Below are 15,394 nucleotides of genomic sequence, written 5' to 3'. Positions count from 1 at the left end.
ATGTTGGTGTTGATCCTTAAGGAGTTTCAACAGAAGATTCTCCATTAATAATCAATTTTACCAGTTTATTACCTGGCTAAATTGACTTATGCAACTGTTTTGATTTCATGACAAAAGACAGGATGCTTAGCCTTTGCCTCCTGATGTTTAGACTGTACTTCTTCCTGCCTCCATGAGGGAGGTACCAAGAAGTGTGGCAGAATCCCATTTGATGCACAATTTTGGCAACGTTGACGTTTGTTTTTTTTTTTGCGATTCTGAGAACAGACCATAGAATTTTTGCCTTTCCTTTGTTTGGTTTGGTTGCTCTTGGTTTGGTTTGTCTTGGTTTGGTTTCTCTGCTGCTAATCCTAAGTGCTGTGACCTTACTGTGGCTCCTGTTGTTTCGTGCCCCCTGGAGCAGGTTGCCTCCCCGTCCTCTTACACCAACGGCTGGGGAACAAGGATTGCCTACAGGACAATGGAGGAGAGAGCTCAAAGGCAGCCTCTGAAGAGACTGGAGGTTTCACCCCAAAGAAATCCGGACAGGTTGGCCTATGTGCCCAAGGATTTTCACTATGATGGAGGGATCTCAGCTGGGCTGTCCCTGAGGCATGGAGATGGCCTGAGGTGCAGCGGGACCATGCCGCCGCGGTACGCCCGCTCTGAGATCGTCGGGTACAGCCTCCGCGACTCCGTGCACAGGGGCCGCTCCTTCAGGAGACACTCGCGCCTGGGGGCTGCCAGTGATGCTCTCCTCGATAGTGCCCACCCCAGCCCTGCTGTCCCTCTGTGCCACCAGCCTGGCAACAGCCGCAGCATGAGCAACCTCCTGGAGAAGGAGAACTACCTGGCCTCGGAGAGCGCCGTGGGACAAGTGAGGTCCCCGGCCGTGTCCCGCTTGTCGCAGAACAGGCACTCTGTGAGGTCCAGCTTCTACCAAACCGCCTTCAGAAACACCCAGAGCAGGAGGGAGGTTTCCCAGCCAGCTTCCATAGGCAGTGTCACTGCAGAAATGGACGGGAAGAGGATGCCAGTGACAGCTGCCGTGGCCGCAGCGGGGAGGAATGGGTTCCTGCAGAGCGAGCAAGCGACCCTCAATGGATCTCAGCTGGGGTAAGCACAATGCAGGACCTGCTTTGGCTCTGGGCTCTCACAGCTGACAAGAACGTGCTTGTTAGAAAGTCAACTGATAGCCTTTGGTTCAGCAGCCAGCACCATGCATGAAATATCAGTGCAGAGCAGGCAGAAATTAGACTGGCTTTTAAAAAGCCACATCCAGTGCAATGGAGGAAAGGGGAGAAAAAATGTGTGTGTACGTACAGTGCAAGTTATACATCTCCTGCTGAAGTTTGGGACCCCCTTTTGCCAAGAGTTAACTTTATCAGAAGACATGAAACAGTCATGCAGTAACTTACAACCTAAGTCACAATACACAAAATTGTATTGGCAAATATTGTGTTCACAAGAGCCCATACAATATCAGCACTGGTTCTCATAGGAACAGGTCAGAAAAGTACCAGTGGGACATTTTGGAAATTGACAATTTCCAGTTAAAAATCCTCCATGGTTTCAAAGACACCTCTTAGTTTTTATAAACTTTATCAGGAGATGTGAAACAGTCACTGAGTAATTTACAACCTAAGTCACAATACACAAAATTGTATTGGCAAATGTTGTGGTCACAAGAGCCCGTACGATATCAGCGCTGGTTCTCACGGGAACAGGTCAGAAAAGTACCAGTGGGACAGCTTTTGGCAAATTGACAATTTCCAGTTAAAAATCCTCCATGGTTTCAAGGACACCTATAAGTTTTTATAAACTTCAGGCAGAAATTTTTCCGTAGCACCATCCCTCCCTAGAACAAGTACAAACTGCTCTGAATCCCAAGACACCAGAGCCTCCCACTACCATGAGATCCTACATGCCTGAGGGAGTCATCTTAATTTGAAGCTCTGTTAGCTCCATGCCAAAAAGTCCCAAATCTACCCCCAGACTTCATGAAAATGGTTTAAAATACTGGAAAGGGTTGTTTGGGTTTTTTCCCAAAATTACTTCCCCCACCAAAAATTCCTTTCCAGAGAAGATTTCAGAATGTTTAAAATATGTTCCATTTTCAAAAGAGAACTTTTGTTATTTCTGAATTTCCCCTCAGGAGTGAATATCTTTTCATTTTAGAATAATTCTGAATGTTTCCAGAGCTGTTACATTTCAGTGGACAGAACAAGCCGCTTGGTATACAGGAGAAGGTTGCATGTTTATTCTGGTTTTTGCTGCTGTTTCAGAATTCAAATAAGGATCCTAAAATTCCTGTTTAAGTTAATCATAGTGTAATTTACAACACTGTTATTAAGAAATGGCTTTTTTCCCATAACTGTGTAGCTGTTAAGTTCATTTTTCTGAAGACCTATCTTTCTTCTTTTTCTGACTTCCTTGCTTTGTGAGAAAAGGCATCACCTGACATCACTGCTATATGCAGATCAGGTATTTTCTGTTGTCAGCTACATGCTGTGTGTTATGATTATATTTGCAAACATATATGGTATTATGCTCACTTCTGTTCTCGATAGGAATTTTCATCTCTGGGTGATGCAGGACTGAGGAGATCTGACATTAATTATGTTGACTTTTAAGTATTCAGACTTTGCAGCTAGTAAGTCCAAAAAAACCAGCTGAGAGCTCACAACAGCTAAAGATTTTGGAGAAGTAGTACTGAAAATAGGTACCCAGCTTTGTTTTTCAGTAGGGAGGGCTTTGTTTTTCAGTACAACAATTTGCAAACATGAATCCCATTGATTTTATAATCTGCTTAACTTTTGGCACATTCTAGAATGCATTTCTGAGCCACAACCAACAATTTTTATCTTGAATTACGTGTAGGAGCAATTTTGGCTTTTCTTTTGCAGGTGCAGACAGTGGAGTCTGGTTGGCTGTCTGCACAAGCATCAACCAAAATATTTTAATACCTTCAGATGTAAAAATCAGTCTTGAGTCATTGTGCAAGTGGCTTTAATGTGACTGTGTTAACTCAGATGGAAGATTTGTGATCTGCTGGAAATCTTTGTGATGGCATAATCCCTTAAGTGCCAGTTTTTAGGTTCAGCATTTGCCAGAAGTGCTCTCAGTTCAAGGAATTTGTAGACACTCTCAGTTTTCTTGTTATTTCTCATTCTTTTATTTGAAGGTTGCATTTATCTGACATATTGCTACCTTACTTGTTGCTCCCTTAGTAATGTAAATAGGAGAAAAAAGATAAGCTTGTTTTTGGAGTAATTTAATTTTTCCAGAAATCTATACTTTTTTTTTTTTTTTAAATTCAGGCCACAGTTTAAGTCTTTCCAAGTGAATTAAGAGAATGTAAAATAGTTGTGTAAGTTTAAAGCTGTGTACAGCACTTGAAATGTATCACAAATGCGTTTTTAAACTTCCTGTAAAGGAATTAGCTCATGCTATGAAAGCAAAGTAGAAAAAATCAAAGTACAGAGATGCTATCTCTGTATCTTCTGGTGAAGTGAATCAGTTAAGAGCATGCTTATGATTAAGAGCTTAGAAAAGAGAGAGGCTCAACCTGAAGCTGTGTGAGAAATGTCTGCTTGCAGAATCTGACCTCTGAATGTGCTGAAAGCTGCCACAAAATGTATTTGTCTGAAAACTGGTATACTTTGGCAATTAAGCTGAAGTCAGAATCTGTCAAAACATTGTTCTGTTGAACAACCTTTGCCTGGCTGACCATTTGTTTGGTGTCTCTTCATGTGTCAGCCAGCCACAGATCTAATTAAGTTTGCCTGTAAATACTTTGAGGGTGGGAACGGAATCTTTGCATCAAATTCTGTTTTGACAAGAGTTAGGGTGCTGCAGCTTTATGAATACCACTGAGGCTCAGAGATGGTATTGCATCCCTTATTGCTGCCAGATAAAACGTTAGGGAATGTTATTTTTATCCAGTGGAGAGCAATCCAAGTATGGCAGTGCACAACAGGAGAGAAATCCTCTGCCTGCTGCATGAAGGGGTAACTGTGACTGGGGAGCTGCATTGTGTTTGCAGGCACCCTTGTGGCAGGGAGGAATGATGCATCTGACTCCATGTTCTCAGAAGGCTAATTTATTATTTTATGATACTATATTAAAGAATACTGTACTATACTAAAGAATACAGAAAAGATGTTTACTGAATGCTAAAATAATGAAAGCTTGTGACTCTCTTTCCAGAGTCTTGACACAGCTTGGCCCCAGTTGGCCAATGAATGGAAACAAATCACACCAGAATCCAATGAAACAATCACCTGTGGGTAAACAATCTCCAAACACATTCCACGTGAGCAAAACACAGGAGAAGCAGATGAGATAATATTGTTTTCCTTTTCTCTGAGGCTTCTCAGCTTCCCAGGAGAAAATCCTGGGCGAAGGGATTGTTCAGAGAATGTGAATGCCACAGAGGTGGTGTGAGTCTCAGGGCAGAGGTACACCCCAGCACCTAGAAATGCACTGTCTGCCTGTCCGTGTGTCCATCTCAGCCTGGCAGTGGCTCCTGGTGGACTTTCACTCCTCTGGGACACCCCTGGCATCCTGAGGTTGAGTTCCCACATAAATTCTCTGGAGTGCCCTGAGGGATAAGCTCATGCTTGACCTTGGGAAGCCCGTGGTTCTGTTCCTCTTCAGCTGCTGGTCAGTGAAATGCCACCATTTAGTACATCAGAGATGTCTGCTGCTCACAGAAGGTGATTGAATTTGGTCACAACACTCCAAAATTATTGCTGTGTCCAACAGGTAGACATGGTTGGTCACATCAGCAGGTTTATAACATGGTCTCAAAACCTTTGCTGATTTAAGACAGAGATAACTAAAACCAAAGTTTGAAAAGCCTGTTTTTCAGTTCCACTGCAGAGTAAAAAGAAGGAATATCATCTGGCTAATTTTCCACATTCCACTTTTCTGAGCATTGTTAATTATTATTTAATATTTCTTAGTTTAAAGAAAAAAATATTGCTTAGTTTAAAGAAAAAAAATTTAAAGTTTCAGGTTCAGTTAATCTACTTCCCAGGTGCTAATTTTAATGTAGAAGGCAATTGAGTTAAAACGTCTAACTACAGATTCATTTACTGAGATGATTATGAAGTAAACCATTCTGGTTCTGGTAGCTCTGCAGTAGGGAGTTATTGCCAATTACTGCTTGTTTTGCTGTGGGTCACAGACTGCCCTCTGGCTGGTGGCACAGCTGCTACTACAAAATGCTCTGGATTAAAAAAAAAAAAAAAAGAATGTTCACATTCTTGTCAACTTTTCTCTCCCCATTTTTTTATCTGGGTGAAGCATATTTGAAACCAAAAGTAAATAAAAAGTCTGGGGAGCATAACCACCTGTCCCAGAGCTAATGCACCTGATTGTGCCATTAATTGTTTCATGTTCCATTTACTGGGGAAAAAAATGTGTTTAGTGACCTCTCTTTGCATTTTTTTATATGGTTGTCTAACACAATCAATCATTTAAGCAAACATGTTGGAAGGGGAGTGGTGGCACATATTTCTGATATTCTCTACATTGGCTTTCTACCACAGAATCTCTATATACTCAGTTTAATGAGTGGCATTCTTATTTTTCCCACCTGAAAAATAGCTTTGCCCATCTATTTCAAACAAGAACAACTTCCTTTTTTGAAAAAAATGAGGTTCTGAATCCTGCATAAGTGTAGTCTGGGAGCTAAGATACTGATGAAAGGCATGAGGACAAATATAGAAAAAACAATCGTCTCACTATTGAGGAAAACATCAAAGTATCTTCACAGCCAGTAATAGTCACTCTGACATGGTTATGGCCTTCCTTTGGTCCTCATCCACTTCTTCATCCTTCCTTTCACATTCTTCATTCATCCACTGGATGGAAACACTGGTACAAACATCTACTGACATTTCCATTTTGTTGTTAAAACTTAAAGCATGACTTGCTTTCTCCAGAACCACACTTCTGTTTATGACTTTCTCTTCCCCCTGAATGTCAGTACCTCTGAAAGCCATTACGATATTTTCTGCTACTGGAAAGGAAAAAAAAATTCTAAGAAAACCTAGAGTCACATGAAAACCACAAAAATCCAATTTTATAAGACTGATCATTTTTCTGCAGTCTTTCTTCACTAGATCTCTCTGTCTATACTTTGAAGGAGCCCAGAAGTGGAGATGACCCTGGAGCGTGCAGTGAACATTCTGAAGAGTGAAAATACACAGTCCACCCCCAGGATCCTTGCTGCAGTGACTTTCATACAGCATGAGTGCTTCCAAAAAGCAGATGCCAGGAGAAAAGTAAGTAATTATTCTTTTGCCAGTTACAATCAGGCAGAGAAAAAAGATTCTATACTAATCTGTACTTTATTCTATTCTGTACTTTATGGCACTGTGTGGCATAAGAAAGAAGGCACTCTGAGTAACCTTCTAGGATACTGATGTTAGATATTTTCTCTAACATGCATTTATGTGTTTTGCTGCAGATTCTTTTGAACCTACTCACTGTATACCCACTCATTTTCCCCTTTTTCAGCCAAACAAATTAATTCTTTCAGCCTTTATAAATCATGGAGTCTGAACTTTTTGTCAATATAGTTGCTCCTGCCTCCCATTTTTGACTTGCATGCAGAAATATCCAAAAAAAAAAATTCTGAGTACAGTGCAAACTTATCCAAGCTTCAGGATTTTAGGACTGCACAAATGTGTTAAAAAAGTACATGGATTAGCAAAAATGTTAAGGCTCATGGATTAGCAAAAATGTTAAGGCTAGAACTGTGCACATGCATTAGTACATTGTTTAAATTTACCAAATTTTCAAGATTTGAAATTTTCTCTTACAAGAAACTTAAGTCTCTTAGAAGTTTTTTGAAAGGGTCTATTAAAAATATTCTCTCTTCCTCTTCTTTAAATGCCACTACTGAACACAAATATGTCTCTCCTGCTGAACAGTTCTGTACAGTCAAGTGTAAGGTGATTGTTTATTTTAACCATTAAAAGACATTATTACACCTGCTTTGGTTTGTAATATGCTCAGTAATCCCAGCCTTACTTCCATAATTATGTGCACACAGTCCAGTTCAGTGACAGCCAAACATCTCTCTGTCCTTTTTACTTGCTTTAGGGTACGTCAGAGTCAGTTTTGGGAGAAAATAACAGTACAGGTGTCAACCTTAACTTCAAACTGAGGACAGAGCTTCAGAATTGAATGTTTGAAAGTGGGTTATTAAACTGACCTCTCAGGCAGCTTCCCAAAAAAACAATGGCTGAGTAGTGTTCAGGTTGGAGCAGTCAGCCTGAAGCTGCCTTACATTTTCCTGTCTATCCCACATATCCTGTAATGAGCTTTTCTGTTTGGTGCCCATCAGATTTGTTCACGTTGGCATGGTCTTGTGTCCCCTTTTTAGCCTCTCGGCCTGCATTCTTTGTCTATTGTTCCCTGATATTTGAGAGTTTGTGGGTCTAGTGGTTTTTCTGTTTCTGTGAACTTCTCAGTATTTTGGTGAATTTTGTCTTCTAATGAAAATTCAGAAGGACCAGTCAATAGCTGTTGTAAATTCTCGGCAAATTAGGTTGAGATAGCACTCCTTTTACAAAAGCTATAAATGCCTTTAAATTACTGACAAAAAGTCTGCAGAAATATTTTAAAAAACCAAACAACTACAGTGTTGGTGTCAAAGGGCTGATCTACTGCAGTGAAACAGGCTGATGCGCCTTCAGCATGCTCTGTGCACCACTGCCCTCACCACAGATATTCCTGTGTTCCACTCTGCTGGCATTTAGGTGATTGCTGAGTGACTGCAGGGGGAATCAGCTCAGCAGAGCAGGACAAAGAAACTGTGCCTTTTGTACAGGTGGATCACAGGAGAGGCTGCCAGGCTGTGTAGTTTACTCCATGAAGGACAAAAGGCTTTGTTGCATTCCATTTCTTCGTGTTGCCAACACCTGCTGGTTGCATTGAATTCTTTTTGTCGTTAAACTCTGGACTGTTTAAGACACTTGTCTCAGATTTCTGAGCCTTTCATGTGCTGTTGGTTCTGCACAAGGGTGAGTTTGTCCACAAAACCATATGGCATTTTGAGATGCTGGAGGAGACTGTTGGCAATGGTACATTAATGTAAGGTACTTCCCACAGTAAATTCATTCCTGAGTCAGCTCAGGCTTGCTTGTCTCATATCACAGTTTGTGTGGGATTCTTCATTCACCACAACAAACTATTTGTTTCTATACAGCTACTGTAAAATAACATCTTTTAAGGCCTTCATTCATTTGGGGCCAAAAGCTTGTTTTCTGAAGATTTCAACACTGAAAAGTAGTCTGTTCTTAATGTGACTAGTTTGGTAGATAGCTGGCTAACAATGCTTAATGCTCTACATTTTGGTGGTTATTTTTACTATTCTTCCTCTGTGTGGCATAGTTAAGAAGTATTAAGTATAATGTATTGGTTTTTAATACACTTTCAACACATGCATTGGGAAGAGCACTGTCTTCTCATCAGGCTGATTGCTGAGGAAAAAAAAAACACCTGTTTATAAATGTTCCAGAACTAAATCTCAAATATTCATTTCGCCAACATGGAAGCTAAAAGGCAGAGTGATTAAATGTCTTGTCAGAGAGTACGAATCTGTGGCAAAGCTAGAAGAGATTTAGCATCATTCTCTGATATTAATTATGAAAACATGTTGCCTCTCCTAGTTGTGGATTTTAAGTATTAGTCATACAAAAGCCCAGAGGTTAATAGTCATGTCCAAATGATTAATGATCTGTGCTTCAGGTCTCTCAACCAGGAGCAAATTAAAGGAGTCCCTATAAGTTTTGCTGGGGCAGGGGGAAAGGGGAGTTTGTCATTTACAGCATCTGAGCATTCTCTGCTGTGCTCTGTTTTCCTCACAGGTTTTCTCACTTGGTGGTATCCCCAAGCTTTTGCAGCTCCTTGAGGTTCAGAATGAGGACATTCAGCGGGCAGCGTGCGGTGCTCTGAGGAACCTGGTGTTTGAGGACAATGACAACAAGCTGGAAGTGTCAGAGCAGAAAGGGATCCCACTCCTGCTTCGCCTGCTCCGGCACACCAGGGACATAGAGACCAAGAAGCAAATCACAGGTAGTGTTTTCTCTGCAGCCGAGCGTGAAGTGCTTTAAGTAGTGCAAAAGCTTTCAGGGAGAGGTACATGATTGTTTAGTGACTAAATACAAAAACATTGTCACCTACTGTGAGCAATTCCCGGACGGTAAAATTCCAAGGTCATTACTCAAGACCAGTCTTTCAGTCAGGAACAAGAGATTGGGAACTGCAACTTCCCCTCTTAAAGCTTCTTCAGAGATGAAGTGAGTGTGCTTGCAGGAAGCTTTAATTCCTTGATATTCCAGAAAAGAAAATCAGGCTCCATAGGGACCATAATTAATGCCTGCTGCTTACACAGCAGCTCAGCCTTCATTTTTTGACTCTGTGCTGACAGCACGTACTGGAAGTTCCTTGTTGAAGGCTGTCACCCAGAGCTGTCCTATGCCCTGGACAGAAAGTGCTTGTTCTATTCCCCACAAACCCCCTGCCCCAGATTCCTGCTTCATCCCTGCAGTCCCATGTGTCCCTAATGTGTCTCTTGGAATTCCACTGCTTGTGACCCACATTCTTTCTAATTAGCATGCAAAGGAAGAGCAGGCTTATATTTTATAAATGGAAAACATGAATAAATGAATGGGGATTTATTTCAAGTGAGCTTTAAAGACACCAGGAACAAAATCTATTAAGAGAACAGTGCGTGAAAAGATACTGAAATTACCAAACAGTCCTGTGCTGAAGCAAAGACATGTTGAGACTTTCTGTAATTCTGCATTCTTTAAAGTATTTGAAATACTCTGCTCCGTAAGCTTGAGAACAAAGCTTTGTATTGTTGGCTCTTTTTTAGCTCAGTTCTGCAGCTCTGCAATGTTAAAATGTTTTAAAGTTGTTCACACTCATCAGTTGCAGAACTGGGTCACATAGTAATTTACTGTACAGTGCCTTAACTCTCAGTGCTGTCACAGACCAGTGAGGAAAGCAGTGAAAGTGGTGGCAGAGTGGCCAGAAAGCCAATGCTCTTTCCTTGCTAGCAGTTCCATAATTTCTGACAAAAATGTTGAATGTGCCTGATAACTCACATGCATTTTGAGTTATATTATATTATATTATATTATATTATATTATATTATATTATATTATATTATATTATATTATATTATATTATATTATATTATATTATATTATATTATATTATATTATATTATATTATATTATATTATATTATATTATATTATATTATATTATATTATATTATATTATATTATATTATATTATATTATATTACTGTCTTCCCCTTCCCCAAGTGGAAATGGATAAAGGAACATTTTCTTTCAGCAATTACTGCTATCAGTGAATGTGAATATTTACTCACAAAACAAAGAAGACACCAAAAAATATTTATGCCAAGCAGGATGATGTAGTTTGTCTAAAGCAAAATATTATGATGTGCTTTCATGCCTATCAGTTGCAAAGGACAACTTTAAAAATACACCAAGAGAGAAGTGTTTCTTAGTTTGTTCAAGAACAAATGTGCAGCCAGGAGGAAATACACTGGGTAGCTTAGTGAAAATGCCACCAGGGCATACTTTTTGCCATCACTTGAACAGTTCTTCCAGCTCCCCAGCAAGCTGCAAGGAGCCTACAAGAGCAAAGGGCAGTCTGGATGAATAATTTCACCTCTTGCATTGCCTTTGGTTTCATACAGGACTAGTGGAATATCATATCTATGCAGGCAATCTCTCCGAAGTGTGCACTTCCAGGAAAAGGTTAATGTGAAAGATTTGATCTTACACCAGTCAGCACCAGAAGTCTGTTTGTCTTTCCTCATCCTGCTCTTGACTATAAATTAGGGACTTCCAAATGTATGGCATCATATTCAGCTAAATGTCTTTGCCCATAAAAGAGTCATAAAATCATCTTGGTACCTGATAATACCTCATTGAACTGTAGTGAAAAACTCCTGGCCAAGGATTGAAAGCATGCAATAGATAATAAAGATGTCTAAGCTCAGCAGAGGGAAGTTTTTTGTTTCTACTGTTATGTGGGAAGCATGGTACCAAAGCACTCCACCTGAGAAAAGTATATGAAATCAGGCAGTTTTAGGAGAGAAGGAAATGAAAACTCTGAGATGGAAGTTTTCTGATACTGCACTTCATTACCTGTCAGAAATACAGTCCTGGTGCACTTGAGATAAGTAAATCTCAGCCTTAGAAGCTTATCTTTAAAGGTCAGTGGTTTATGAGGATCATCAGTGTTAATACAGACAAGCACTTGCCTAACATTAATCTGTATTTTATCATATGTTCTCAAGGAATACTTTGATGGCCTGGATTTTCTTCAGGACCCAGGCTTAGGAATACAGAGTGAGCCACTGTGCCTTCTTGTATTGTGCTGAGAAATGACTGAGAGCAACCCAAGTGTGTGGAGATAAATGCTGATTACAGCACGTGCCTCACAGTCTGTGAGTGCACCAAAACCACCAAACCAAAGCAGCTTTGTGCTGATGACAGGGGTTTGGGAGCTGCTGTGGGCCAGCCTGCCCAATGCCCCCCTGCAGAAAAGAGCTGCCCAGTTCCTCTGCAATTTCTGTGCTCATACAGGGAGAATGAGACCTGCCCAGCATCACTGAATTTGACTGAATTTGGGAGCTTCACAAAAGCATTGATACACATAAAGTAAACAGAGGCTCTGTCCTTTGGCACACAAGCTACTTAGAAATCTCTTAGGAAAGGAGTGAAGTTCCTCCTAAATTGTAGGAGAGGATTTCATTTGCAGGAGCTAAGACAGGACTGGAGTTTTGTAGTATTTGGAGAGCATACTGAGGAACAGAGAATAAAATGGCTGTGGCATGAAAGAACCATTTTAGCTTTTAAAGGTAAGCCAGATGAGCCTCCAGGGAGAAGCTAACCTCCTGATCCTGTTATCATGCAGCATAAATATAAGAAATGAAAGAAAATTTTTCCTGCGGGGAAGATTACAGCATGAGCAGAACTGTCATTAAAAGAAATGTAAATCTAAAAGCAGACCCCACCCCTTTTTCCAAATAACCTTCTAGGGGAAAACTGTGCTCCTAAGAACTTAGCAAAGGTGCAAGGAAACAATCCACTCCTAAAGACATTTCCTAATGCGCACAAATTCATCCACACCCAGAATACCACTGAGAGAATTCTTTTGAGCCCAGGGAGACAGTGCCTGTGGGTAAAGGTAGGGGTTTTTGTTGGGAAATTTACAGTGAGAGCACTATTTCAAATTTTCTTCTGACAATTCTAACTATCTGCCTGTAATTCCAAATGTATTTTTTCTTTTTCAAAGTATATTCTGCCCTTGTGCCATTCCTTGCATTTGTGCCCTTCTGTCTTAACTTGCTTAGCTTAGCAATGCCCTTTGGACTGCTTGTCTGTTTTCCTGTAAGCCTTACCCATCCTTCAGAAAAGCACATTCTTCCTTTCATCCCCTGATTCAGAGGCTGAAGAGCTGATCCCAGAAGAAGGAATGGGCTGCTTCTGGCTGGCTTTTGTTTTGATTTTACTGTTGCTCACAATCACCGAAATTAAATTCAAAGTGTAAGGAGATACAAAAGAAACATTTTTGTTGTTGTTCTTGTTGTGAGCTGATGAAAGGAACATTCACTAATACTCTGCCAGTGTGTGGAGGAGGAGGTCTGTGAAACTTGGAGCAGCAAGCTGGAGGAACAATGAATGTCTTTGTAGTGAAAAGCAGAAATACATGTTGTTTTCCAAGGGAAGAGGACTTTAAAAAGAATTGTTGTCTGTTGGAATAGAACATAATGGAACCTGTTAAATTCAACAAGATTATATTTGAAATTAGCCTTGGAGATTGTGAGTGGACAAGGTCTGTAGCATTACTGAATTATTTATTTAGTGACTAATGTCTGGACAGTAGCAGCCAGCTGGTGTTAAGAGCTTTCCCTCTTATGAGAAATTTTGCTATCAAGTGTTAGAGAAGCTTGGTAATGGGCATTTCCTGCCTTCCAGCAGATCTCCTGGAAACTCTCTGGAAATTTACCCACCTCCCATATATCCCTTTTGCAAGTTTGCTTTGCTACAGAGAAGGTGATTGCAGCAGATGGAGATTTGCAGAGCCATGGAAAGCTGCACTTCTTGGCTGGGAATTAAGACTGTGTAGAGATTTTACTTTATTCACATGGAGAACTGTGCCCCCTTTTTTGCTCTGTTTCCATGTCCCTGGATCAGGGCTGGTGAGCATTTACCAATCCCTTCTGCTTCTTTCAGATTATCAGTGCCAGGCAGGCTCTTCACTCATTAACACCAAGAGCTGTGAGATTTAAGTCTTCCAAAGTGCAGAGGAGTCTTTTTGCCTCTCTGATTTTCTTGTGGCTATTCCAGGTTTGCTGTGGAACCTGTCCTCCAATGACCAGCTGAAGCACCTGTTGGTCAGAGAAGCCCTGCAGACACTGACTGAGGCTGTCCTCATCCCACACTCAGGCTGGCCAGACAGAGATTACCCAAAATCAAGTGTTCTGCCTGACCCTGACATCTTCTACAATGCCACAGGATGCCTGAGGTGAGCACTCTGTCTACAACCACCCAAAGCAATGGTGATGACAAAACAGGTCTGCTCAGTTATTTTTGGATAAATACACAGAGTCCATCTCAGGCCACAATCACTTCTCATGCAAACAGATGGCTTAGAAAGGGGACATGGTACCTGCAAGCACATAAATATTTTCTGTTTCCAGCTGCTACCAAAAATGCTTACTTGAAGATATCATGTGTGCCTAAACTGATTAGAAAGTGGTTCAACTTAAATTATGGGACATCCATTTTTTAAAGCAGAGTGAGCCCTGTGCAGCCTTTTGCACAAGTTCAAGCAATTTGCAGCCATGGGATGGAGGAATAGATTTATAGTTGTGTATTTAGTACTGCAATCTGCTAATAGACTCGTGGGCACAGTAGCAGCTACTACAGAGAGACACCCAAGGCCTCAGTGAACACACCCCTAAATGGCTGAAGTATAAATATCACATCTTCAATAAAAACATCTTTAACAGTCTGTAAACTGGGGGTCCTTTGTGAGTTCAAAGTCATTGCACATTAAGTAAATTTACACAGTTAGAAATGCACAAAAGGCCAGAGTTTGAGCTGCCTAAGGAGTAATGTACAACTGCAAAGGCATGACCTGAGGTTTAAACTCCTTCTAGGAGTACAAGGAATTTAGTTTGGAATTTGGAGGCTGGAAAGGTGCCTATTTTGCCTCAGACATACCTGCTATGCTGACATGTCCTACAGCAGAGTAGTTGTATGTGTATGGCATTGGTTTTTCCTGTGCAATATCTCTGTATCTCACTGGTGTCGTTTCAGAAGACAAATGAATTGTAAGCTATACAAAATACTCAACAACAATACACCTTTTTCTGCAGGAACTCCTGTCAGCCCACTAACTGCTAATTAACTTCATCTCTAAGTAATAATTAACTTTTATTTACTCCGATGACTCAAAAACAAATACAAATAAATACTGACCACCCATAATAAAACCTCTCTAGCTAACACTTAGTGCTGCTGTCTAGGAAATTAAGGAGGTTCTCTTTGTTCATATTAATTAGCCCAAGCTGCATTTTATGCAGAAACCAGTCTGGCTGCTCCTCTCTTGGTGTTTGGACTCTGGAACTGTCTCTTCCCTATGAGGCAGCTGATGGGGGCACAGATAATCTCAGGTTTGGCTTGGTGTTGCTCTTCCTGAGCTTGTTTCAGCAGATTGACAGGACTTGTTCTGTGACAAGTAAGGTGTAACAGTACCTGGGTTCTTTTAAATGAAAGTGGATTCCTGAGTTAACCTTACTCTGGGCACAAAGTCAGTGCTTGGGGCTGCTCCAGCATTGCTGTGAGCTCTCCAGCTTTAGTTAAAAGTCTCTAAAACTGCCCTTATGTAGGTGCTTAAGTATACATTGCCTATTTTAAAAATACGATATCCACATTCTAATCCTTCTCATTTATAAGAGCTTCAACACTGAAAATTAGAAACAGAAAAAGAAGGGATTGAAAACTCCCAGGAAAAGATGATCTGCAGGATTGCCACATACTTTCTAGCACAGAATAGTTTTGAATGAGGCTTACCTATTTGTACAGGCTAAATAGCTGGGATCTTTAAGATTAATCAGTTTGCATTTCTTCTCTGGAAATTTACCCACCTCCCAGATTAGGTCACTAGAAGTATTCCTTCCTTATGTATTAGGAAAACACAAAATCTCTGCATCAATAAAAAGAAGAGCACACCATGGAGTAATGAAAGTGTGCACTTGAGGGAATGATGTCACTTATGAATATGTTAAAAGAGTCTACTTATTTGCCAGAATATAAATCTGTAATTAGTCTTCCCTTTT

General features: G+C 40.6%; 1 protein-coding gene across 1 annotated transcript in view; it reads left to right on the top strand.

The window, feature by feature from the left end:
- PKP2 (plakophilin 2) overlaps window positions 1-15,394 on the top strand; it is a 39,858-nt gene that overhangs the window by 8,792 nt on the left and 15,672 nt on the right. Inside the window, exons 3-6 of the mRNA XM_030960917.1 lie at window positions 404-1,095; window positions 6,134-6,272; window positions 8,865-9,072; window positions 13,398-13,575. Coding sequence (XP_030816777.1) covers window positions 404-1,095; window positions 6,134-6,272; window positions 8,865-9,072; window positions 13,398-13,575 — 1,217 coding nt within the window. The remainder of the gene's footprint in view (window positions 1-403; window positions 1,096-6,133; window positions 6,273-8,864; window positions 9,073-13,397; window positions 13,576-15,394) is intronic.

This window comes from Camarhynchus parvulus, chromosome 1A (assembly GCF_901933205.1).
Source record: "Camarhynchus parvulus chromosome 1A, STF_HiC, whole genome shotgun sequence".
Taxonomy (NCBI): Eukaryota; Metazoa; Chordata; class Aves; order Passeriformes; family Thraupidae; genus Camarhynchus; species Camarhynchus parvulus.
The sequence above is the reverse complement of the archived record's forward strand: the minus strand, read 5'-3'. Positions and strand labels throughout refer to the sequence as shown.